General features: G+C 40.0%; 2 protein-coding genes across 2 annotated transcripts; one reads left to right on the forward strand and one right to left on the reverse strand.

Annotated features, from left to right (window-relative positions):
• Positions 1-8,922: 8,922 nt before the first annotated feature.
• Positions 8,923-10,724, reverse strand: LOC143847219 (putative GATA transcription factor 22). The gene is made up of 3 exons (XM_077355965.1): positions 10,434-10,724; positions 9,926-10,321; positions 8,923-9,501 (listed from the first exon to the last, which is right to left on the reverse strand). Exons 1-3 carry the CDS (start codon positions 10,617-10,619, stop codon positions 9,190-9,192), a joined length of 894 nt encoding a protein of 297 aa, XP_077212080.1. The 5' UTR covers positions 10,620-10,724; the 3' UTR covers positions 8,923-9,189.
• Positions 10,725-19,279: 8,555 nt separating this feature from the next.
• Positions 19,280-25,420, forward strand: LOC143845604 (uncharacterized). Its single transcript, XM_077353983.1, has 3 exons — positions 19,280-19,474; positions 19,610-19,777; positions 24,849-25,420. Exons 1-3 carry the CDS (start codon positions 19,432-19,434, stop codon positions 25,160-25,162), a joined length of 525 nt encoding a protein of 174 aa, XP_077210098.1. The 5' UTR covers positions 19,280-19,431; the 3' UTR covers positions 25,163-25,420.
• The last annotated feature ends 448 nt before the right edge of the window (positions 25,421-25,868 follow it).

Consider the following 25,868-nt stretch of genomic DNA (forward strand, 5'->3'; position numbering starts at 1 on the left):
GGATGCTGTCCAACCCTTGCAGAGCTGTGATTCTGTCTTTTCCCCCCGCAAAGCATAGGATGCTGTCCGACCTTTGCGGGATATTCAGGAGTCTGTCCTCCTCTTATGATGATAGGATTCTGTCATCTTATATCAAAAACATCAAAAACATTTGAAAAATCAAAAATCTCAAAAGTCTTGAGTCATTAGGAGTATAGTTAGGAAAATCTGTTTCCGAACTATGTTGGCTTGATCCCTTTCCAATGGGTACGTAGTGCAGCTTGGGATCCACATCCCAAGTCCAGCCAAACCTTTAAAAATAAACATTTCAAATCTTCCAAAAATATAAAAATTCTTCAAAACCTTTTCAAAAAGATCTTCCCCTAGAGTTAGGAGTCCGTCTTAGCTGTTTTGGGTGTTTTAGAGTTACGAGTCTTTCTTGTGTATATTGATACGGTATGTGTGGACCCCGATCCGAGAGAGGCGGGGGGACGTGCCCCCCAGACGAGTCTCAGGATCATCCACGTGAAGGAGAGCCCCACCAAGGAACTCTCGAAAGAGTGCCCCTCACAGCATGAGCGGCGATGTAAAGTGAGATACCTCTCGATTCGGGGACCAGCCCGGATTCGAGACGCACCTTAAACAAAGAAAGAGTCGCCATCCAAGGAAGTATGCCCTGGATCCCATGCTGTGCTCCGTCGCAACAGATAACCAGAGATACAAAAGGTCCGTGCCTGATGACGAATGGGGAAGGGGTTAGGCGCCCCCAATTCGCCCAAGTGCAAGCACCTGGTCTCTTATGCCATTTATTATTAACTTTGAAGAGTTTTGGGCAAAAATCATGTGAAATGGGAACAATCATCCCCGAGAAAACGTCTATCTAAGCATGCATGACCCGGGGATGGGCAAAGAAAGTAAACATCCAAATCCTAACTCATCCCATCTAATCCTAACTCATCACATCTAAGAAAGCAATAAACAATCGCATGCATAGCTACAGCTAAGCAGATAATGACAGATATAATGAGATAAGGAAAGCAAATATCTAAGTTCAGACAGATAATCAAGCTAAGACGAATGAATAAACGATATAGCTAAGCAATCAAAGCAGTAAAGTAAACACACTAGCATGCAAGCCTATGCAAGAGATAAGACTAAGAAAATGGCAATCGATCGCACGCTAGAAGAACAAACAAACTAGAATGCATGAGAAATCTAACATAAGCACACAGCAAGCTAAAAGGTGTAAGAAAAGAAAGAAATCGGAAAATCAACGGCATGTGAGAACCAAAAAAATGCCAGGGGAAAGAAGATGGAACACACAATAGGCTCAGAGGGCGATTCAAAAGGAATCAAGCCCGGCGATCCTAATCTGCTGAAGATCGGAAAAGTCTCGCGATCGTCATGACCTATCGTTGGGCTCAGCGAGGGCAATCCCTGTAAAGGGGCCACGCTACGTCATCGCCCGTCCCAAAACCCGATAAAACGTCAGAAAACCAATGAAAACCGGAAAATCAAGATGAAAACCGAAAATGGAATGAAAAGAGGGCTCCGAGTGACCTGGCAATCACCATCCTTGCCCATTTTTGCTTTTGTTTTGAAGTGCTTGAAAATATTTATTAAAAAGGTTTGACTGAACTTGGGTGGACGAAAAGATGAGAAATATTTGTAAATGGTGATTTAAAAAAATGGTGACTAGACTCAGGATGCCAGCAGCACGCCTGAGCTGCCTACGTACCCCTCAGCTAGGGATCAAGCCATCCGTAGTTCGGACCAGATTTTCCTAACTACACTCCTGATGACTCAAGATTTTTGAGATTTTTGATTTTTCAGATGTTTTTAGTGTTTTTGACTCAAGAGAATGGAATCTCATCATCATAAGGGTAGGATAGACTCCCGATATCCCGTAAAGGTTGGACAGCATCCTATGCTTTGCGGGGGAATCGAACAGAATAACAACTCTGCAAGGGTTGGACAGCATCCTATACCTTGCAGGAGCGGATAAAAATCACATGATTGGGTGAGGGGATGGACAGAATCCTAACCCCTATGATGATAGGACAGACTCTTGAAAGACTGAAGGACTGACTCCTATGCTGAAGACTGACTCTGAAAGATGGAAAGACGGACTCTTAAACTCTCTATGACAGACTCTAAAGAGGAAGAAATCCCTTAACCTGCGAAAACTCTAAGGCAAGAAGGGAAAGGGTTGGCTCAAGAAGCATTCCGTCATAGCCTTGACCCGACGAGGCATTCCCGAAATCGACAGGATGTCGAAATGCAAAGAGTATCCCAAGGAAGAACCCCAAGTCCGTATCGTTCGAACATTCAGATTGAGGAACACAAATCAAGATGAAAAGCTACAACAAGGGATTCCATCCAAAATCCCTTTATGCCGTACGCTTCGATACAGGAAACTTGCAGTAGAATGAATAGCCAGCGATGGGATAACTAATGGATTGCCTGAGGGAAGATAGCTCAGATCTAATGAGTGCAGAGTTTAAGCAACGCTACATGCTGTAAATCAATACAGCATTTCCATCAAATAAGAGAAGTGCAATTCCACTTCAACATGAAGAACTTCCTGACACAAGCATCCGAGCTATAAATGCACATTCAATCAAAACACTTGACATACGCATAAGGCCTTCACGCACGTCCCAACGACACTTGGCATTATAATACCCTTCGCTAAAGTGAAGTCCTCCTGAATTCCACTAACCCAAATGAGCCCAAACAGTGAAATTGTGAATTGGCAAATCCAAACAGGGCACCTTCCGATTCCGACCACAATACAAGTAAAAGCCTTGCTATAAGGAGATGGAGGCCAACAAATCATCCCTTGCAATAATACCTTGAATTAATAGCTCGCGCATTTTGCTTCCAAAGTCCACAGGCAATACAATTGGTCATAAGATACATAGCAGATCGTGTAAAACCATTTAACTCAGGCAGTGCAAGAAATCAAGAATGTGAAGTGGGTATTAAGATTTTGCTGCCTTTGCCTATGCATTTAACCAATGACAATAACATTATTAGCATTTCCCTCAAAGAGTATCACAGTTCTATAAGTGTCCAGACAGGAAATCACTTGGAACAGAGGAAACAAGCTGAGTTTACGTTTTTTTTAACTAGAAATCAAAGCATTTTACCAATGAAATTAGAGGACAAGGAAAGGGATTACCGAGTAGGAATGACCTTGGATCGCCTTTGCCAGAGTTCTTTAACAGAAAAACCAATTCCTGCAATGTCGAAGGCATGAGTTGCGAAGCAAAAATCCGGTTGGTGACCAGACGAAGACGAACCACTAACCCTCTCTCTCTCTCTCTCTCTCTCTCTCTCTCTCTCTCTCTCTTTTCTTTTTCTTTTGCGATAAATATCGCAAAATCGGAGGAGGAGGTGCGGTGGCTGTGGGGGAGGTAGAAAAAATGATTTGGGTTTTTGAAATGGGTTTGGGAAAATGGCAGAGGGTGACCGGTGGTGACGGTGGCCGATGGAGATGAGGGAGGAGAGGATGGCCGGTGGGTCGGATTTACAGGGGATTCGGCTGGGTTTGGGGTTGGGGTCGCAGAAATGGGTTAAAAGTGGTGAAGATGGGTTTTGATGGTGTGGTAAGAGAAGAAGAAAAATGGAGGTGGTGGAGAGGGTGGCTCGGTCGGATTCCGGCCGGTGGGTGGTGGTGGAAATGGCGATAGGAGGAATGGGTTTCGGTTTTTGGGGTTGGGGAAAATGGGTTTGGGCTTCGGTGGTTGGGGGAAGGTGAAGGTGGAAGATGGTGGTCGCTGTTGGGGTGGAGATGGAGAAATGGGTTTCGGTTTTTGGGATTGGGGAAAATGGGGTTTTTTTCTTTTGGGTTTGGAGGGGGTGAAGGTGGAGACAGAGGAGGGTTTTCGAAGGGTTGGGTGGTGGTGGTGAGGATGGTGGTGGTGGAGCTGAGGAGGAGGAAATGGTGGTTGTGGGTTTTTTCTTTTCTCCTGTGCTTCTCCCTCTCTGTTTTCTCAAACGACCATGAGCCTCCTCCTCCCCCCTTTTTTTTTCTCTGGTTGCTTCTTATGACCTAGATATTTTTCATGGGCATGATCCTAGCCATTCATTGCAAAGTCCATGCCTTGTGTAATTTCAACCCTTGATCTCCTCCATTGCCTTTACAAATCCTAGAAAATCTCTTTCTCACCTCATCCTACCCACACATTTTCCTTGTTGATCCTATGGCTTAGAATTATTGCTTCTCAAGCAAGCAATGTGAACATCCAAGAATACCCTTAAAGATGGGTTGATTTCCTCTTTGCCCAAACCCCTATTTTGAAGAATGATATACTTGCCCCCCTCCTTTTTGCTCTAGACAGCCCCATTTAGTGTATTTTAACTACTCTTATCTCTACAGGGGGGTGGCTCGGGTAAAAAAGGGGGCGGAATAAATTTTCTTCTTCTTTGATCTGCCTATGGTAAGCTAGTATTGGCACACCCATGCCCTGCTAATTCACCCTCCCTTTTCATATTTCTTTAAACTACGCCCAGCTCGAGCTCGAGACACGGGTTGGGATGCGACTTGGGTCGATTCATGAAATTCGGGTTGAGATTTTCAACTGACAGTCGGGTTAGGCTCGGATTAATTCCATTCATTTTCCGCCTGACCTCGGCCTGACTCGACCCAATCAATAAACATGAGCGTCAGATATCAATACCAACAATTCAGGGTTCAAAGTAAAAAGGGGGTTCCTTGGGTTATGAACATCGATCAAAGGGCCTGGCAACGACAGTATTTTCAAAATTTTTGGGTTTATTTCTCACCTCGGAATTTGGGAATTTTATGTGAATTTTTTTTTTTTTTTTGAAGTGGTTATTCAATTTTGGGGACTTTAGGGCCTTGTCAAAATGGGGTGTCTACAGTATGTCCTGTCGTGTGAGTGTCCCTAGAGTTAGGAGGCCTCAAGTTGATCGGTTAGACATGTAGTCAAACCGATGGCTAGACTATGAAGCATATAGTCAGCCCATGGTTTTCTTTATGATGCACAGCCTAGTTACACATAGGATGTGGGGCCCACCTCCATTGGCTTAAAGTTATTCAACTTGCATTAGTTAAGGCATATAGAGAGTCCTAAAATTTACAATTCACTTTAATTTAAGCAATCGTACAAAAAAGCTTGAAAAATCAGTCGAGTCTAGTGGATCGAGTCTAGGATAGCGGTTCTAGATGGTTAGGCATTGTAGTTTAAAATAGGTCATCGAACTACGTTGACTCCGATTCTTCCCGAGGCCGGGATACATAGAGCAGCTGGGATGGAAGGCTATCTTGGTCCGAGTCAAGTCTTGCATTAGAGTTTTAGGATTCTTCTTGTCCAGTCATGTACAGAGTTGATTTGTGTTGTATGTTTTGCTGTGTTTTCTTACTTTCATGTACAAATCCTATACCTTTAGCTGTAGCATGCATGTGTTTGCACACTAGAATTTAGACACCAATTAGGTATGACACTCATAACCTAGTTATTCTCAGGCGACACTTCTTTCATTTATTTTTTGTGTCTTTATTATTCATCTCTGAGACATGCATGATTAGGTAGGCGTCTTCTCGGAGATATATGTTCCCATTTCATATGACTTTCGCTCAAAACTCTTCAAAATCAATAACAAATGGCATAAGAGATCAGGTGCTAGCACTTGGGCGGACGAGGTGCTCTCCGGACCTTTCAAATTCGTAACCAGGCACGAACCTTCTTTTTATATCTCTGGTTATCCATTGCAACAGAGCATAGTATGGGATCCTTGGCCCACTTCCTTGGATGGCGACTCTTCTTTGTTTAAGGTACGCCTCGAATCTGGGCTAGTCCCCGAATCGAGAGGTATCTCACATTTTATCGTCACTCATGCTATGAGAGGCATTTCTTCTTTCGAGAGTTCCTTGGTAGAGCTCTTCATTCATGTGGATGATCCTGAGACTCTCGTCGGGGCCCGTTCCCCCCGCCTCTCTCGGATCGGGGTCCACACTATCGTCATCATCTTGGGAATCTGTCCCGGACTCATCACTATCATCTTTCTCTGAGACATCTCCTGTAGGTTCTTTTAGGATGGAGAAACTGTTTTCCAGACTGATGTTGGCAGAGGAGTCGTTTTGGAGGATTTTTGTTTCAGTCTCTTTTGTGTTTGCCCTATGGTGTGAATTTTTGCTTTCTTCTATTTTTCCAGAGGCTTTGAGGCTTTGCAATAGGCCTCCATTCCTGGCGAATGGTTGATGTCCTCTTTTCTTTTCCTGCTTAGGGGATGCCTTGGAAGTATTGATGAAGTCTTGGCAATCCTGGCAGGCATGAGGTCTTTATTCGTATTCTATTCTGGTGAATTCCATAGGGGGTAAGCCATTTCTTAGTGTTTGACTTTCCTATAAATCAAGAGAAGAAAAAGGAAAGCAAAAAAGCATGAATCTATTTTCCTCTTTTTCTATTTATATAATAGATAAGGTACGTCCAAACAGAGGAGAGAGAGAGAGAGAGAGAGAGAGAGAGAGAGAGAGAGAATACCTATTGGTTGGATTACACATTTCGTACAACTAATGCAAAAGATATATCAAAGAGATTGGACCGTTTTCAAATTCATCACCTACTGGAAATTGGCGTTTCGATCACCTATTTGATGAGATGTTTGATTGGATGGCTCAATATTCTTGATCTTTTTGTCAAATTTGCCGCTCTCGTAATGAAGTAGCTGACCATTTGGCAAGAGAGGGAGTCTCTAAGGACGCTCTAGCTCTTTTCGATTATGTTCCTCCTTAGTTCCCTCTTTTTCTTTGTATTTTGCTTTCTTAATGTATCTTGCTCTTCTTCTCTTGGCTTTGTACTTTGACCACCTCGGTCATCTTACTTTATAAAATTGGCTATCATTTTCAAAAAAAAAAAATCTTCCTTAAGCCCTGTTTGTTTTAGATGGGATTAAGTTTTTATAGATTAATAAAAAAATGTCCTCGAGTTTTTATTGATTCACCAGTTACTTGTTCGAGCTAATTCGACTCGGTCCACCTCCAAGTGCAGTGGACATTTCAAATTTTCATAACATATATGCTTCAAGTTCTTCTCCCCAATTGAAATGCTGGATTATAACATGTTAGGTGCAACCCAGTTTCCCACCTACCTAGGCGTGGATAGATTGACTAGATGAGTCGAAAGGCGTTTAGCCTTAGGGACCACCTCCTCTTCCAATTTTACAAAGAGATCTTAAGGACTCATTTATAACATGTTCTAAGCGACAATCCTTCACGGCAACATGTTTTCAGCATGTTCATCCCTACCTGAATGCCCAAAACCACAGACTTCATTTCCCTTCCAAGGTTCTCTCTCATAATTGATCCTCAGAGTGATGGGATCAACACATCAAGTTTCATCGGCCCTATCAGGTCCCAATACTACAAGCTACAAATTTAGCCACTCAGTCATGTTTTTTAACTTCATAACTAATCTCAAGTACTTAAGGTCCATTCTTAAGCCTAGGACCAAGATAAGTGATACCATATAAATAAATTAATAAAAAGAAAATTTGTCTTTTCTCTATCAATCTTTTCATCAAGTCTTAGCACAACGTTTCTTTTCTTTTTCTTTTGAAATGGCAATAATTATATATCATAGCAAATTAAGGAGGCCGAGGTGGACCACCCATATTTACAATAGGAAGCAAGAAAGAAACAGGAACGAAGAAAAAACAAAATACAGAGAAAACCCCTCCTCAGGGAGGAAGGCGGTCGAACCACATAATAGAACCAGCGGAAACACCACGCTTAGCTAGCGCATCCTCCTTATCATTTGCCGATCTTCTAACATGCTGAAAGCCGATAGCGGACCCCGCAGTTAAGTCCTCAATCTCATCAAAAATGGAAAGAAATCTCCACGTAGGAGCCACCCCACCTTTCAACCAAAGAAATCTCAACACAACGTTTCTTTTACTTATGAATGTTCATTTTAATCAAAGGGAGGTTTGAGGTTCCAAACACCTAAAATTTTGCTTGGTGTATGATCTTTTGCTTTGAATAGAAGATTAATTTAATATATATATATATATATATATATATATATATATATATATGCTAATAATAAATATAATGGCGACCATATCCACACTGTTAGACATTGGTGTGGCCTTTCTGTTGGATGTATTGAATGCTAGCTATTTTAAGCATGCTCCTAATTTTGATTGTCTCATTGATCACATACTCCCTTATTTGATTACACTCCATAATTTATTGGACATTAATTTGATTAGTTGTTGATAGCCATTTGGGAATTGTTATTTAGCCTTTAACATTGAATTACAAAAGGGTAAGATAAAGAGAGAAGTGTCGCTATTGAAACAAGGTACTGGGGATCGATATCATTTCCCAAGTATAAATGTTGATATTGAACTATGCAAAAATGTGGAGTGTTGAAGAGCTTATTCAATAAATAAAATCATATTGAATTTTTGTCCACACATATGTCTACCAATACCACAACATGGTAGAAAATGAAATTGACTGTTTGCTGTCCAAAGTTATTGTATCAACTTTGGCACTTATCTTATTAAGACAATCCTAATATAATTGAAAAATAACTTCATGTGTATTTGCTCCTTTAAAGATATTCCACCTTCTTATATCTTTATACACCAAATCATGGCCTCTCTTCTTATCTAGAGATGAAATATACAAATCCCTTAAACACTGTAAAAACTGCGATCAATTTTTCATGAGAGCTACTCTTTCTCTGTTTGAAAAAACATTTACTAGAGGGAAGAAAAGGATAGAGAGAGGGAGGGAGAGAGAAAGTGATGCAATTGAAAGACGTGACTAAAAGATCACAACATTAGTTATTCAGGAAAAAAAAAGATCACAACATTAGAAGATGTAAAGCTTAGCTTTTGTGTGTGTGTGTGTGTGTGTGAAGAGAGAGAGAGAGAGAGAGAGAGAGAGAGAGAGAGACGCTGAAATTACCCAAATACTTATTTGGTGTTTTCAAGTTTATTATGAATGTGATCGATAATTTCATTACCAATCTGTTTTAGAAAAACAACATAATTACTACAGACTCAAGCGATCACTAGAAACATTCATTTCTGTTATTGGGCAGACCCTTTCATCTAAATCCTAATCTTCTCTTCCCCCTCCATAAAACATAGTCTCCCACAAGAAAACAACCTCCTTAGCTACAAAAAGATTTAAAAAAAAAAAAAAAGGAACCAAGAAAACTGTAAAATTCAACCACGAACAAGACCGCAAGAAAGTGCCATTAGCAAGATCGCCGCTTCTCTTTCGTCCTGTGGAAAAACTCTTTGGAAGGCTGAATTCTTACTCAAACTTATCGTGAATTCATCGAATCGAAGCTTCTTTCTCGGGTGAGGGGACTCGAGCTTGCACCGTGTCTTGTGTTGGATGGTGTACTCAGTATCAGATTTCTTCTCTTTGATCACCTTCTTACTAATAGATGTGCCCATAGCTAGAAGCCCGCCGCTCACCGCCATGGCTCGTCTTGCTTTCCTTTGTCGGATTCCGCAGGCATTGCAAAGAGACTGCACCCATGAATTAGAAGTATTAGGAGATTGAAGAGGTGTAATTTCTCCAACAAGGATTGATCATTTTTATCAACCAGATGGAGGGCAGTTTGGAAGTAAAAAGTGATTCCTCTAACACAATTTTGTGGGCTATCCAATCTCCCGAGAGAATAAAGATAGGACTATGCACGGTACTTTCTCTTTTTCTCTTGTTCCTAGAAGCACCAACAATTTGGCTGATCTTCTAGCCAAATTAGGAGCATCTAGTGCCTCATTTTATATGGGTATCTTTATCGATTTAAGTGCACTTGTAATCATTTCTATATTTCTTAATAAAATTGGTATCTTTTTCAACAAAAAAAAAAAAGAGAGAGATGTAATTGAGTGATAGATGAATGTTAGAGACAATAAACATGTAGATTGCGGGGTGGGGAAGATTTACCTTCGGTCCTTCAGGTCCACTCCTCCATAGAGGAGTTTTTGTAGTGTTGCAATCCGAGCAGACTCTGATCTTGTTGTTGGGTGAGTTGTTACTGTTTTCTTCCTCAGAAGGACGCAATGATCGCTGCTGATTGTGAGAAGTTTGCATCTTATCGATCTGTTTGTTTGCTACCGTGGGATCCGATCTCATCATCTTCCTCATCAACCTCATCTTGGAAGACATCCACTTAGCGGACCCATTATCGAATTTATCTCCAAATCTATCATCTTCCTCACAAATAGAAGATTTGAGTCTGATGCTAGTATTGTTCTTGTTGTTGTCATCCACAATTGCAAGTGAAGATGATAGAAGGAAGTGATTTTCACTAGACCCACTAGTTGTAAATTGGAGATCACCCTAAAATCAGTAAGAAACATAGAGTTCAGAAATCAAAGAGGTGCAATTACAGGCAATAATTCATCTATATAATGATTTTGAACTTTAATTAGATAAACCCACTTGTTCTTACCTCATATTGTTGTTGATGATGATTTCTATCATGATCTCCTTTTTCTTGTTCTTGTGTTGGGTTGAAAAAGATGGGACATGTAGATGAACTAGTTTGGGGTATTTGGTTGAAAAGAAAATGGTGTTGATCTCCATTGCCCTCTAGAGGAGGCAAAGAAGAGGGAGGCTGGAGATAAATTGAAGTCATGGACTAGTCTTGTTCAACAAAGAACAAACTAGGTATGAGATAGGGAACGTGGGTGTTAAAAGGCTAAAAGGGGGCCAATCCATAGGGGTGTAAATATCTCTTTAAAGAAGGCAAAGAAGATGGGGAAAAGAAAAGTATAAAAAAAAAAGGAAAGGCTAAAAAGGTATTCACGTGACTACGAATACAAAGACACCCAAACACTCTCAGTTAAAAGACAGGTAAAGGAGAAAGGGAGAATACTACTACACAGTCCAAAATGACAAAACCCTATCTGCAAATTTCACCAAGAGCAGTTGCACTCCAATTAGTGGTATTTTGGAGTTTTGGGAAAGAATTTTAGGGGTCTGTGCAGTTGAAAGATGGGCTACATTTTGCATGATAGCATCTCCCTCCTTAGTCTAGCCAAAAAGCATTCAATGCTTGTGCAGGCTGTAGACAAAGACAGTTTTCCATTAATCTACATTTTCTTCAACTAATTACAGAACTTTGCAGCCTTTTATCCTCTCTCTTCTTTGTATTGTAAAACCAGCTAATCAAAAGATAACAAGTTCTTTTCAACCTTGAAACACAACCCACTAGACTCAAATCAGGGAAACCAACAGACCCAAATCAGAAAAGCATGGCTTCATCTGATCCTTTAAACCCCAAATGGGCAAAAGACTATGATTTTTACTGTAGAAGAATTAGAACCCACTTGGTTTTCAACAATTTTACCTTGAGACAAAAGTAGCTGACTAGATCACATGAGAAATCAATGATTGCATGGATTCTAAGTCCTGCTTGTCTTCCAACCGTTATTAGAAAGAGTGACCCTCTTTACTAGTCGAGGGAGTAATATAGATAGAAGCCCTTTTCATTCCATACCACATGTTGAAAACCAGCCAAATACATTCTAATGGCTAGCAAAAGATTAAGAAATGACAATATGCAAAGTGTACACATAATTTATGCGGTTGGGCACTGTTAGACTGAGTTGAGATTCACCGTTGGATTGAGTTGAAATCACACTGTTGGATCATCACAGTTGGAGATTAGGCAAGTTGGTCAAAGGAGGAACCTTACTAGATTAGGCACCTAGATTACATGAGTAACTAGATTAAATTAGAATATTCTTGTATTATCTCTTTCCATGTTTACCGTGATCTTCTTTCTATCTTTATCATGTATGTGCTCTATATAAGCACACCTTTAGATGCATTGTATATCATCAAAGAATTAGTAAAGTTCCCAATTTTATCATGGTATCAAAGCAAATGCCGGGTTCAAACCTCTTTGATAGCAAAATCCACATGTAATGGCCAAACCCAAAAGTAGGGCCAAATGTGCCACGTGTAGGCCAACCCAAAGATAGAAAGAAGATCATGGTAAACATGGAAAGAGATAATCCTGGAATATTCTAATTTAACTTAGTTACTCATTTAATCTAGGTGCCTAATCTAGCTAGGTTCCTCCTTTGGCCAACCATTCCAGCATTAGTCCATGGTGACTCATTACTACTCGTCCATCGAGGCTTGAACTAGTCTTGTCTAGCTCATTGAGGCTATGATTTGTTTTGATCCATCTTTTCGCGACACATCAACGAGCGACGTCTTCTTCGGTAATATACATTATGCAATAACATCAGGGGATATTCATCATCAAATTTTGGTTGTGCGCTTCAAATCAGAAGATTCTATTTTCTTATGAAGAATTTTAATGGAAAGTTATATTTTCATATTGGGAATTTATTGTAATCAAACTTATGTCGATTTTTCAATCCACATAAGATTTTCATGGTTGGACATAAAGGCCTGCTTCCAAAAGGGAGTTGATCAAAAATTTCAGTATGAGCAAGAATCAAAAAGATTATAGAAAATTTCACTGGTCAATTTAAAACAAGATCAATCAAATCCCAAATCCCTTCTCGTAATTCTCTTTATAAATTCCCCTAACTCTCTTGTATTTCCCACAAGGAGTCCTTGTCGTCCCCACCCCCAACAAGAACTTCTCTCAAAACTCATCCTACCCTTTCTTCCATTATGGTAAAAGAGAACCCTAATAAAGTAAAAATCTGCTCACCCTCCTTTCTCCCACTCAATACACATAAGTCGTATGCATATTGACCTCCTCGGTCCTTGGCTTCCTATCTGTACTTGAATAAAATTCAGCCGTTTCAATAAAAAATGCAAATTCCCAATTAAAATTTCTATATGATATTCTTAGTCAATTAAAATTCTCAAAAGTTTTTACATGCTGTGTGAGTGCGAAGTCCAGTAATTTTCACAAATAGTACAGTGGAGCCCACTTCATAAGATGATCCAAACCGTTCATCTGATGACAGAACCTAAATAGGTTTTACCCTAGCTATAGAACATCTCCTTAGAATGATCCTAAACCATGGATCTATATAGGTTTTAATAATTTGCAGTCCCTCTACAGATTGAAGGGTAAGGATCATCCTATGGAAATGATCTATTGAATCAAGTGCATAATCACTAGAAGAAAATAAATAAATAAAGACACAAATATCATATGATGCAAAGGCAACAAATTCGAAGCCTCGAGAAAGCTTTAATTCACCCGTTTGCATATGTACGAGAATTCCTTATCCGATCAAACACTGGGTAATATCCAGTGATTGGAAAAATAGTAATGAATTTTTTTCGATCACGAGCAATGCTACGTACATGGCTTGTGAATCACTCCCGTCCATGTTTCTAGTGAGAGAGACGGTGTCACAATTTTATAGAGTGAGTCCAAAGGCGGGTACTTATCACAGGGATGCTTCAAAATCTATGGGTCATGGGTCTGTGCTAAAGGACAGTATCCTCGATGGCAAAAGGCCCCATACCTCTCCCAACACACACCCTTATGGGCAAGAATGTAACCTTTTTGGACAAGTTGGAATTTAGGGGTCCAACTCAGGTCGAGCTCAACCTGAACCCGACGGGTTCAACTAATTTTTGCTCGAGTTGGGTGGGTTAGGATTGGGAAAAGCCAACCCCATTTTAATTTTGGGTTGGGTTAAGGTTGAGGCCTTGGTAACCCTACGTGGCCCAAACCTGATCTCAATCCTCAATTTTTATTGTGATTTTTTAAATGGGATTTGCTAGGGTCCATCGCAAAAGGCATTTCGCGGCTGGTCTGTGGCATGTCTGACCATCCACCTTGTGAATGGAGTGGATGGTCAGACATGCGACAGACCAGCACCGAACTCGGGCCACCCAGATTTGGAAAAAACAGGTTAGACAGGATTGGGTTAGGGTTGAGTAATATAGAGGTGGGTTGGGTTAGGGTTGACCATCACCAACCTAACGTTCGGGTTGGGTTGGGTTAGGGACTTAGGGTTGAGAGAATGTTGTCGCGGTTATGGTTGGCCTCAACCCGACCCAACCCAGCACCCCTAAAGTTGATGAGTAGCTATTTTCCCAGTCTCCACCGTACACATGACATGGTGCGAATCAATCGGGGCTGTCGATTTGATGGGCCACCACATGATTCCTCATGTGATCTGATCTTAGCCAACTAATTACAAACAGAGGTTTAGGATGGCCACGCAAAAAACGAACCTGCATAAATATCACCTTTGTTGATGGTTAGTATAATCTTCCGGTGCAGGCGAGACCCTTAATAGGGCAATCTGGTAGGCAGACCATGATGCAGTTTGATAGTACAAAATTATATTAGAAAAAGGGAAACAAATGCACATTATCATTGTGCTTGATTATTGAAAATGAAAATACTAAGGCCCGATTTGTTTAGATTTTGAAAATCAATTGCGAGTCCAAAACAGATTATTTGACCCAAATTTACATGTAGGCCTTGTTCGTTTAGGCCCTGTTCGTTTGAGATTATGACAACCGATTGTCAGCCCTAAGCCAATTATTGGACTCAAAATTACATTTAATTTTGAGTCCAATAATAGGTTTTGGGCTGACAATCGACTGTCATAATCTGAAACGAACTAGGCCTTAAGATTGGGACAACCGATTGTGAGCCTCAAACCAACATAATCAATTAATCGGTTTGGGGCTCACAATCATAAATGAATAGGGCCTTAATTTTGAGTCTAATAATCAGTTATATTCTTGAAACGCAAAATAAACACAGCCTAAAAACAATTGATTGTGATTATATGGATATTATTGCTACAAATTCAAAGGACTATATTCGGTATTAAACGGATGGATGTTAAAGAAACACGCTGCACAGTGTGGAGACTGAGAGAGAGAGAGAGAGAGAGAGAGAGAGAGAGAGACTTTTCATTGAAATTTTGTTTTCCGTGGAAAATTTTCACTGAAAGGTTTTTCCCAGGAAAAAACACAGCTTTGGTAAGTACACTTTAGAACAGACCATTTGACTTGGATGGAACCACTTTGTTAAAACTTTCAACGCTACGCTGTGAATGGACCCGATCCAAAGAATCCAAACGTTAATTGGAGAAAAAAGTGCGGTGGGGCCCACAATTCATAGGATGATCCAAACCGTTCATTTGTTGGGACAAAACATAAATAGGCATTACCTCGTAGAACAACTCCATAGGATGATCCTAACCCCCTCGGATCTACAGAGGGACGGCACGTTATAGAAACCTCTAAAGATCGAAGGGTTAGGATCATCCTATGGAGGTCGTGGCCCCACAAATGAACGGTTGGGTCATCCTATAAAGTGGACCCCACTGCATTCTTAAAAAATATTGGACTTCACTCAGCACACAACATAAGATTCATGAGATTTTATGTGATATGTGCCCATGAAGTCCAGTATTTTTCAAAATGTAGAGTAGGGACAGTTTCATAGGATGATCCAAACCGTTCATTATAGAAACCTCTAGTCTCTAGATCGGAGGGGGTTATGATCAGCGTATGCAGAAGATCTACAGGCTAAAACCTATTTACGCTGTAGCCCAACTAACAAACGTTTTTTATAATCCAATGAATTGGGAACCCACTTCACTCTTTGAAAAAATACTGAACTTCACTCCCACGCAGCATAGGATTTATGAGATTCTTTGTGCTGTGTACGCGTGAAGTCTGGCATTTCAAAAAGTAGGGTGGGACCCGTTTCATAGGATGATCTTAACCGTTCATTCGTTGGTTGTACCCAGTAAATCATCTCCAAAGGATATCCTAACCCTCGAAACTGCAGATGTTTCTATAATGTGAACCACATCTACAAATTGGAGGGTTGGGATCATCCTGTGGAAATTTCACGGGAGATAGCCTATTTACGTTGTGGCTGCAACAATTGAACGGTTTGGATCATCCAATGAAGTGGGCCCCACTGTACTTTTCTGAAAAATAATGAACGTCAAGTAAGGTTCAGAATTATTTTGGATCGGGACGTAGCCACAAAATCTGATGGAATGCCCTTGATCTGAAAATATCCTTCATATCTTCATTCATTTATATCTATTCGTGAGAGATATTCAAGTAACATTTAAAATTCCTACTCTAAACAACAAATATGTTAGGGGGCTATAAGATCATCTTTTCAAGGAGATTTTTCTGCCATAACCTATCTAGCTTGAGGACGAAGCAAAGGACGTAAATTTAATCACTCTTTATGTGTAACATATGCAAAATTAGTAACACTCAAGTTGGCCCGGTAGAATCAATGGACTTTGTTGCAGCCAGAAATTGGATATTTGTTGAGGTGGCTTTGGAAGAACTAAAGGAGGCCTGAGCACAATAGCAAATGGTCAAACGATCTATGTAGAGAGCACTCTGGGAAGGCCCTCCGATGCTTAAGTCAGTGACCAGCAACTGATAAGGAAAGAAATACTATAAATAGTAAATTTTGGGATCTGAACATTTACCTTTGAGCCTTAGGGGATTATTTATAATTGAGCATTAAGTATGAGATTACCCTAATGCCCTTAGACAAGCGTAAACTTATGAATGGGCAAGGCAAGGTCTGAAAGCTTTCTTAAAAGGTGTGATTACATTATTATCCTTTGCCACATGTCACTCTGTGTGTTAGGTACCTTACAGATATGCCAAAAGTTCCAGAACTGATGGAACGTGTTAGGCAAGGCCCTTTAAACTTGTCCGATATTAGGCTGGGTCCCACCCAGTCCCATACCTAGGCGGGCCCCCACTCAGGACCGTAACATTGTGATTGGGTGGTTATTTTAGTCCCCATAGACTTGATCACCTAAAGTATGCCACGTGAATGATGCATCAAGAACACTTACGTGTACCCATGTTGAATGTGTGACCATAATGGCTGTTAGACTCTCTCTCTCTCTCTCTCTCTCTCTCTCTCTCTCTCTCTCTCTAACACGCAAAGAATCAACAGCTTAGGGATATCATCAATGAATGCCTTTTTCATCACCCTTAGTCAAGCGGCTATGATCATTTGTTTAGAGTTTTTCTTTTTTTTTTTAAGTTTTTTTTGTTCACCAACAAAGAAAGATCAGCAATATCGGGTGAAAATTCTTCCGTGCTTTATAAGTTTGTATCCATTTTTGACCTATAGAATGATGGAGGGAGGGAGATTTGCTTTAGTGTAGATTAGCACCCTGTGGTTGTGCAAGTGTGGGATCCTCCCGCTCAAGGTTTTGTATAGCTTAACTTTGACAGATCCAGTATGGCTAAGCCAGGACCGACAGGCATTGGTGGGGTTCTAAGGGATGCGGGGGGGGGGGGGGGGGGGGGGGGTGAGCTCATATGGGGTTTTGGGGGTCTCAGACGCAATAAGGCAGAGGTTTGAGCAGCTCATCAGGGCATAAAAATCTTGGACAAAGACTCCTTGGACTGGGTGATAGCTGAGGGAGATTCCCTTAATGTCATCCGTTAGCTGAGATTTTATATGGTGGCCGACCTTTACATGTAAAGGTTAGAGAGAGAAAACCCTCCCACCCTTGATTTTTTATCCAAGAAAAGCCCCTTTTTTTTACTTTTCCTTGGATCACAAATCAAGGGTGGCAGGTTTTCTCTCTCTCCGCCCTTGTTACTACACGGTCGGCCATCATATAATTTCTCTCGTTGGCTTAGATGTTCTCATGACCCCCTTGGAGATTCGCGTATTATTTGGACGAGATCCAAGACATAGTGGGAGGGTCTTCGATCATCTTCAGACACATTAGAAGATCGGGCAATAACGTGCCAGATAGATTAGCAAGGGAAGGAGTAGGAATGTCGGAGTTTGAGATGCCTGATTATCTCCCCCTTGATATGTTTTTCCTTTCTTCTTATTTCTTATTTCTGTCATGCTTATGATTTTGGATGTACTGTTATAGGTCTGACCATTTCGGTCTTTCCTTTGTTTTTAACGAAAATATACTACGATTAAAAAAATATCTCATGATAATTCACAAAGTCACATAAATCTTCAGTTAACTTTTACATTTTACTGGAGAGAGAGAGAGAGTGTGACTTACTTTCTAATTACTACCTCCAAGGGGTTACGCACTTACGCGACTTACTTGACTTTGGGGTATGACGAAGAATCCCGAAGGGTAAGTCGCACCACTTAAAGCTTTTTTCATAGAGGGTAAATAAATGTTTTACCCCCACCCCACCTTTACTCCCACAGAACTCACCCTAGTAAATGATATTTTCTCTCCCTTTCTAGCATTTGCACCCCTCTTGTTTGTCTTTTTCATGAAAATTGTCCAACTCCTTTTGTTTGCCTATCCCTAAAGATGACTTCATTTCCAAAATTCCAAGTAAGGACAAACAAAATGGGTGGAAATATTTGAAATGTCATTTTCCTTTTCATTCACCTATGTTCTTGTGCTTTGGTGATTTTTTTTATGTTTTTTAATTTTGAATTTCTACTAATTTTGGTATTTTTCATTTACGGTAAAACTTTATTTCTCTGATGGTTATTGAAAAACTAAAATCTCGAATTTAAGACATGATTGAGTACAATAGATGTTGAGAAAACCCGCCGGGCATAACAATCCTATCGTGCACAAATTAAACGGAAAAGATAAAATAAACCAAGCAAGCCACAAGATGAACACCAAGATTTTACGTGGTTCGGCCAAGCTTACTCCTCGGGCGAGAAACACGATCTTCCAATATGAGAAAAAACAATATACAAGGATTACAATGGATTTAACCTGAAACTCAAAAGCCGCAACACTTTCATTGCTTCTCAAACCCAAGACTGTACCCAGGAGTAACCCGAGAGAAACCCACAAGAGAAAACCCAAGAAAAATCCAAAGCAACCCAAGAAAAACCCACTTCCCTCTTCTCTCTCTCACTCTCTCTCTTCTCCATCTTTCTTTCTCTCCCTTGTCTCTCTTCTTCCTCTTTCTCTCTTGCCTTCCCACACAAGCAAGTCATGTAGATGGGAATAAGGCAACTTTCCCAACAATAGACATTGCTGACATGTCATCTTAAACTGTTTCAAGGGGCTCATTTCTTTTTCTTGTTGCTTTTGTTATTGATCTCTGTTTTCTTTTTTTCTTTTTTTTTCTTTTTTTTTGAAAGTTATTGATCTTTTCATTTATTTATTTTCCTCTTCTCACTTCTTTTTTCTTTGTTTTGTTTTTTTCACTTTGTTGAATTATTGAGTTCTATTTTTTTAGGCTACTGATATCAGCACTACTTTGTTTTTATAATTGCACTAATCCATCTTGTTTTTTCATCTTTAATTGGCTTCTGAGAGCTTTGTGGGAACTGTATTAACCTTTGACAGCTGTTTAAATAATAAATGACAAGAAGACTTAGTTCAGTTATCAAAACACGGTAGTGCCAAAATCATTTCCCTTTTTAATGTCAATTGGAAACGAATACAATATGAATACCACATGTCTAGATCCTTTTACTGAAAACAGACGAAAAGAAAGAAAATATACACAGAAAAAGGTGAAGAACGATGAGCGATGGTCCAAAGCTATACACCAATAAACCCAAGAAAGGTATGATGCTAAAGAACCTATGTTTCTAATCTAGTATCTTTTGATTCATGGCTTCTTTGATTGTTTCACACCCACCAAACCCTGAAAAAAAATCCAGAGAATAAAGAGAATCATGGGTTTTTTGTTATATTGCAGGACAGTTGAAGCCAAAGGCAAAGGACTATTCTACGCCTGTTCCCAACCCATCTACTCCTAAAATGGAGTCTTCTCAATCAACTCCTCCTCCTCCTCCTAAGGAGTCATTTGCTCGCCGTTACAAATTTTTATGGCCACTTCTCCTTACTGTCAATCTTGCTGTTGGAGGTTATTATCTTCACAGTTTCTCTTTCTCTTTTTGTCTTTTATGCTATAGAATGCATAAAGGGGCTTTAATTGAAGATGGGTTTTGAGTTTGTTCCCTATTATCACTTTGATTTTTTTTTTTGTGGGAACCCTTGATTTTAATCTTGTACTTAAGTGGGCTTATGAGATTTGGCTACATAATTGTTGTATTGGTATGTGTTTTTTTGCTTTTTGGTTTACTTGGGTCTTCAAAAGGTGGATTATATATGCTTTGAATTGTTTTGTGTGTGTGTTCTTGAAATGGGGCTTGTGGCTATTCTAATTCTGTAATTTAAGTACTTGTACTTAATTTTGTGTTCTTGGACTTAAGTGGGTTTTGAGTTTGTACCCTATTATCACTTTCATTTTTGTCGGAACCCTTGATTTTGATCTTGCACATAAGTAGGCTTATGAGATTTTGCTACATAATTGTTGAATTGGTAGTTGGTTTTTTGCTTTTTGGTTTACTTGGGTCTTCGAAAGGTAGATTAGTTGTGCTAGAATTATTTTGGGAGTGTTTTTTAAATGGGACTTGTGGTCATTCTAATTGTAAGTTTAGTATTGGTTTCTTCTCCCATTGCTTCTGAATGAAGAAATGTTGGTCAATGCAAGAATTCGTATGAATGGCGAAAAAATTAGTCAATTTCACTGTCTATATTGTAATTTCGGTTGTTTAGGAAAAAGATATTAGTGAAAGACAAGGCATTGTGAGTCTGATTTAAGAGTTATTTGAGTCCCATAAGATGTGTGGTAGCTTCTAAGGTTATTTTATATGATTTGTGGACACGAACATGAGTGTCGACTGCGACACTGACACTCAATGTCGGACATGGCAAACCCCTAAAATTTAGAAACGGGGACATGGCTAAATTAGAAAGTATATATAATCATAGTTTGTCGATACGAATTCATGTGTCGAGTTTCGACACGGATATGAGTTGTCTGACATGGAAACATCTAAAAATCTAGAAATTGTGACACATACATACACATAAAATTATTGATTATTACACAAATTCGTGTCCACGCGCCCACATTAACTCTAACATTCCTAGAAAATACATTTAAAAGTATCTAAAGGAGTGTTGACACCTGTGGACACGTGTGTCGTTTCGGACACGACATGACACGTGTGTTAGCCATAAATTCAAAGTGTCGGCTAAATCTTAGGTTTTTTCTTGTGTTGTTGAAATGGTAATCATCTGTTTAAAGACATAGTGTGAATCACATGGAATTTTAGATGCATTGACCCCTTTATGGTTACTCTTTTTGGAGAAATTATATGGTGCCCCGACCATCAAGTCACGTGAAGGTGGTATGCCAAATGCACCATCCTCGATATTTGATCCAACAGCAGCGTCTTACAAAGTGCGCTGCTGTTGGATCAAATATCAAGGGTGGTACCGCTTTCACGATGCTTGACGGTCTGGCACAATATAAAAACTCACTCTTTCTGATATAATGAATTAAGTTCCACAGTGTATCATCCTTACTGGATTTATCCTTGATGAGATTGTGGCCATTGTAAGCTCGTGAAGTTAGAGAGCCTTGACACAAGTTGGTTGTTTGTTTTAGATGAGATCCGCATTCATGTTAGTACTCTGCCTATTGGGGCATACTTAGCAACCACTCTATTACCTCTCCCATCTATAGATAAGCATAATGCAAAGGGATTACATATATCATGGATAATAGTGTCCGGCTAGAGACATCTTGCCCTTATGAACATAATATTGTCATGTTTTCTTTCAGGCCAGGAGAGCAGAATATACCTCACCATACATTAAAGCTCAATAATTATTAGGGAAGTCACATCCAACCTCTGTTTATTAATACCCCAGAAATATGATACTAAATTATTATGTATTTAGGAGTTGCAAGATGAAAACTGGAAGATTCATGTATATGCTACTACCAACATCTTTAGTTGCCCCTTTAGCGAGTTGGGGTATACTTGGAGCCTGGTACCCAGGCATGTATTCCATACTAGCAGATTTTGGGTGTTCAACAAGTGCATAAGTAATGGGTACGGATCCAGAGACAAGTTTCTCATGCAATGTCTTTGTCTTGTATTGAATATATCCCATTTGTCGTCATATTTTATTTTACCATTTTTCCCTGTTCCTGTTTTTATCTAGTTTTTGTTTGTGTTTAGGGTGCTTTTCACTTTTCTTTATTTTGTTTTTCACTTCAGCTTGACTCCTTTGTTGGATATGGTTCAGCAAGCTTTACGTAGCCAGCAAATTCCATTACTTGTTTGTTGTTGATGGGACTTAATGAGGGAATGACACTCTATTATGCGTATGTTGTGAGAAGGGAGTGGTCTTTAAAGCCATCCTTGAATGAAGCAATCTTGTATGTCTCAAGTGAAAGAGCTGTCCAGGTTAGCACCAAGGAGGGAGTGTCAGAATGCCAAAAAAATAATGAAAATGATTAATGAGGACCCTAGTTTCATTGATAATATTATCAAATCTCCATTGATGCAGAGAATAGCCGGTAGCCCAAGCAATAATGTTGAACGAGTAGCCTTCCGTTAGTAACAGCTGACCGCCAAAGTGACTAGGGTAAGCTTTAGTCCCACTGTGAATACATTCACTTCGGTCTTGGTGGGGTCACACCTCCCAATTGGGCTAGAAAAAGCAAGCCTAACCTCACCCAAATGATCGTTAAAGGCCCCTCATATACCAAATGGGCACAGGTTGCCCAAGGAGGCATCATCAAAATTAAGCTTAAAAGAGTTAGAAATTGGACGTTCCCACCTTGGACAACTCTTCTAGCCTTCTCCTTCGACATCCTGTCTCTAATGATAAAAGGACTAGTCATGAACCACGTCACTAGCGGAGTATCCTCTAAATTCTTTGCACCCAAAAGATGATGAACCGCTTACATCATCTTTTCTAACCCAAATGTCTACATCTCCATCCCTCCGAGAGGGAGGCGAAAGAATTGGGAATAGCCCCAGTCATCTAAGGATTTGGATGTCTAGATGTCCAAGCCACCTTACAACAAATAGGAATGTGACGCAGCTCTCCTCATGAATTGTGCAAAAGATTAACTATGTTACCATGAGTTGTCATCAAACCAAAACACTGAACCTTTGGAGGGACTTCCAACAGCCAGACTCTTGACCAAAAAGTGGACCGACCGCCCTTAGGTAAGCAATAGAAAAAAGTCCGAACCGAAAAAACACCTCTAGGATCCGGCACACAAATTTTGTGGCCATCAATGCATGACGCGATGAACAAACAATTGAGGCACCCAAGAAGATTGGTAAAGGCATCAATCTCCTCATCCTTAAAAGTGTCGATGCCAGTCGCAGCCCCCAACAACCCTACATTCCGCACTCAAAATAGTTAGAAATTCTAATCCCCCTTTTCACAAACGATCCTATAGAGGCTGAGAAATTGAAGGGAAAAAGGACTAGGGCCCAACCACACATCCTCCCAAAACCTTGTAAGCAGATAAAATAACTCTCTAACGCTACAAGCTGACCTCCGTATTTCTGAGCCTTGACCACTACTAACTACTCTCTCCCCTCCCACCCTTCCCAACCCCCTCCCCGTACTTACTAATGATGATCCTTCTTCAAAGGGCGTCGCACTTTTCACCCAATCTCCACAACCACTTGCCTAGCAGTCGGGTCCGAGATGTAATCCCATCTCTCATCCAGCTCTTGGATGATACTTTGATATTTCGCAGCACTTCCAAAACTGAAATTCGCACAGTGAGAGGTACAATATGGTGGTTTGAGGAGGTTTCATGGTTTAAAGTGAATGTCTCAAAGAGCTTCCTTGTGGGTGTTAATGTGGATGAGATGTGTGAGAGACCTTTGCAGTTTCTTTTGGATGTCCTGTTCATAGGCTTCCAATTTCCTATCTCGGTCTTCCTCTAAGCATCAGGATTCCTCGTAAAGCACTTTGGGATTCAGTTATGGAGTGCATAGATAGAAAAGTGGCTCATTGGTAAAAATCTTATCTCTCTCGTGGAGGTGGGGTTACTATAATTAAGGCCACTCCTGCAAATCTTCCTGTGTGTTATATGTCCCTCTTCAGGATTCTGAAGATAGTAGCAAAAAGATTGAAAAAACTTCAGGGACCTCCTTTTTCAAAAAAGGAGGGCTCGGTCTTGGGAACATTTGCCTTCAATGAGATTCGAGAGAGATGACACACTAGCTAGAGAGTGTGTACCAAGGCCAGCTATTGGCAAGTTTTGTCCCTTCCGTAATTTCTATTTTCATTTTTAGTGATGATGCTGTTATCTACCCACAAGAAGGTAAAGCCAATGCCTAGTCATTGTTGCTGAAGAAGAGGAAATGTTAATCATTAAGGAAATTGATGAAGTTGACTATTGAGAACTTCCGTTCATGGATGATTTCATGGACACTAACACTTATGTCAAACACCTGGGATAGGAAGATGGGGAGCAAATTTTGTTTGAAGAGTATGTGGATTGGCATTTATTGTTATTAGAATCTGAATAGAGACTATCCCTAGTCCTTGCACAGTTTTGAGTAATTTAATGTCGTCTTTTACTCTAATGTCACAGTATATGGGTAATATTTCCAAACTTTTATATGTTTTTTATAAACTTCCAAGTTTTTTTCTTTAAGAAATGTTTGATGCATGAAATGAGTCAAGATCTCGAACCCGACACCTCCTTGGCTTGAGGCTTCCCTTGCCTTTGGGCTCTTAGAAGAGTGTGCCTCATGTTGCGTTCTGTATGACATATTGGATTTTCTTTGCATGAACCTCTTCAGTTGGAATGTCATTTCTAGTATCTGTCTTAGGGAAGCAACCGAAGAGTGGAAATCTTCTGTCACTTTTTCTTTTCTCATCATTTTTTTTTGAATGGCCATTTGAGTTGGGCTTTTATGAAAACCCGTCAATGACTTCCCATGTCCACCACAATTTACAATTGTTACCTTTCACATTGTATCGGGGAACTTGCTTTGCTATCGGCCTAGCATTTGTTGATTGTATGGCATTGCATTGATCGTGATCTCCATACGGGCTATGTAATTTCGTTATTTGCTGATGGTGATGTGGCATTTCAGCTTACCTATTTATGAGGACGGGGAACAAAGATACCGGTACAGAAGCCGAAGAAGTTGCACAGGAGGTTCCATCTGCTCCTGTTGAGAGTACAGCCGTACCAGTTCCTGAGAAAACATTGGCCGTTCCAATTGTCGTAGAACCAATAAAGGTGCACAAACCCATTCAAGAGAATGAGCAACGCCAGCTTTTCAAGTGGATGTTGGAAGAGAAGAGGAATACCAAGCCAGAAAATGCGTCTGAGAAGAAGTGTATTGATGAAGAGAAGGCCATCCTAAAACAGTTCATTCGGGCAAAATCCATCCCAACCTTCTAAGAAACTACTGTTTTCCTTTGACAATTTAGAGATTGTTAGAGTTGGGTTTTATTTGTTGTTTGCTTTCTCCTGCTTGTGGGCTTCATTTTCTTGGTATACAAGTAAGCCTCATCGATTGCAAATTTTTATCTGTTTGTGTGCCTTGGAAAAAAAGACAGTATCTGTTTTCAGATGAAATGTGGAGAATGCTTTTTCTACTGCAGCAAAGGGGGATTTCCTTGCCTCTTGAATTGAGAAAAGGAAGAGGGGTGTTTTTTTTCTGTTCTTTTCTTTGGAAATCCTTGGCTGTACTTGAAGAACATGAAAACTTTATCTTTCTAAGCCAATGCATACACAAGGGGCATGTGAATGTGATCTGAAAGAGAACAACTGCAAGTAAATAGAAGAAAACATCCATTTGCTCTGTGTTTGTTATTGCTAATCACAAGGCTTGGATAGTCCAAAGTTCCTATGTTCTGAACTCCTGTCCTAGATTCCTAATATCTTAATATTAAATTTAATATTATCAAATATATTTTTGTAAGTATGTGTTGAGTTTTAGAAAATTAAGATGATCAAATGTAACATATTCAAAGTCTCACAATTCTAATAAGGTTGTATGTACAAGTACATTCATCAAGTAATCTAATTCCCCACTTCTCAGTCTCGTTTAGCCTTTCTAGTCTCTCTATCTCAGCTTCTGCAACATTGTGTATGATAAAACTAC

Source organism: Tasmannia lanceolata, unplaced genomic scaffold, assembly GCF_043159265.1.
Source record: "Tasmannia lanceolata isolate RefF3 unplaced genomic scaffold, GAP_Taslan_0.1 ptg000015l, whole genome shotgun sequence".
In the NCBI taxonomy this organism is placed as follows: domain Eukaryota; kingdom Viridiplantae; phylum Streptophyta; class Magnoliopsida; order Canellales; family Winteraceae; genus Tasmannia; species Tasmannia lanceolata.

Excerpts from the sequence above, each read along its gene's own strand:
- LOC143847219 (XM_077355965.1), bottom strand. The coding sequence starts at position 10,619 with ATGACTTCAATTTATCTCCAGCCTCCCTCTTCTTTGCCTCCTCTAGAG. Across the intron at positions 10,322-10,433 it reads ATCATCAACAACAATATGAG|GGTGATCTCCAATTTACAAC; the intron begins GTAAGAACAAGT and ends TACTGATTTTAG. Across the intron at positions 9,502-9,925 it reads GTGGACCTGAAGGACCGAAG|TCTCTTTGCAATGCCTGCGG; the intron begins GTAAATCTTCCC and ends TCATGGGTGCAG.
- LOC143845604 (XM_077353983.1), top strand. The coding sequence starts at position 19,432 with ATGAGCGATGGTCCAAAGCTATACACCAATAAACCCAAGAAAG. Across the intron at positions 19,475-19,609 it reads CACCAATAAACCCAAGAAAG|GACAGTTGAAGCCAAAGGCA; the intron begins GTATGATGCTAA and ends GTTATATTGCAG. Across the intron at positions 19,778-24,848 it reads TGTCAATCTTGCTGTTGGAG|CTTACCTATTTATGAGGACG; the intron begins GTTATTATCTTC and ends GTGGCATTTCAG.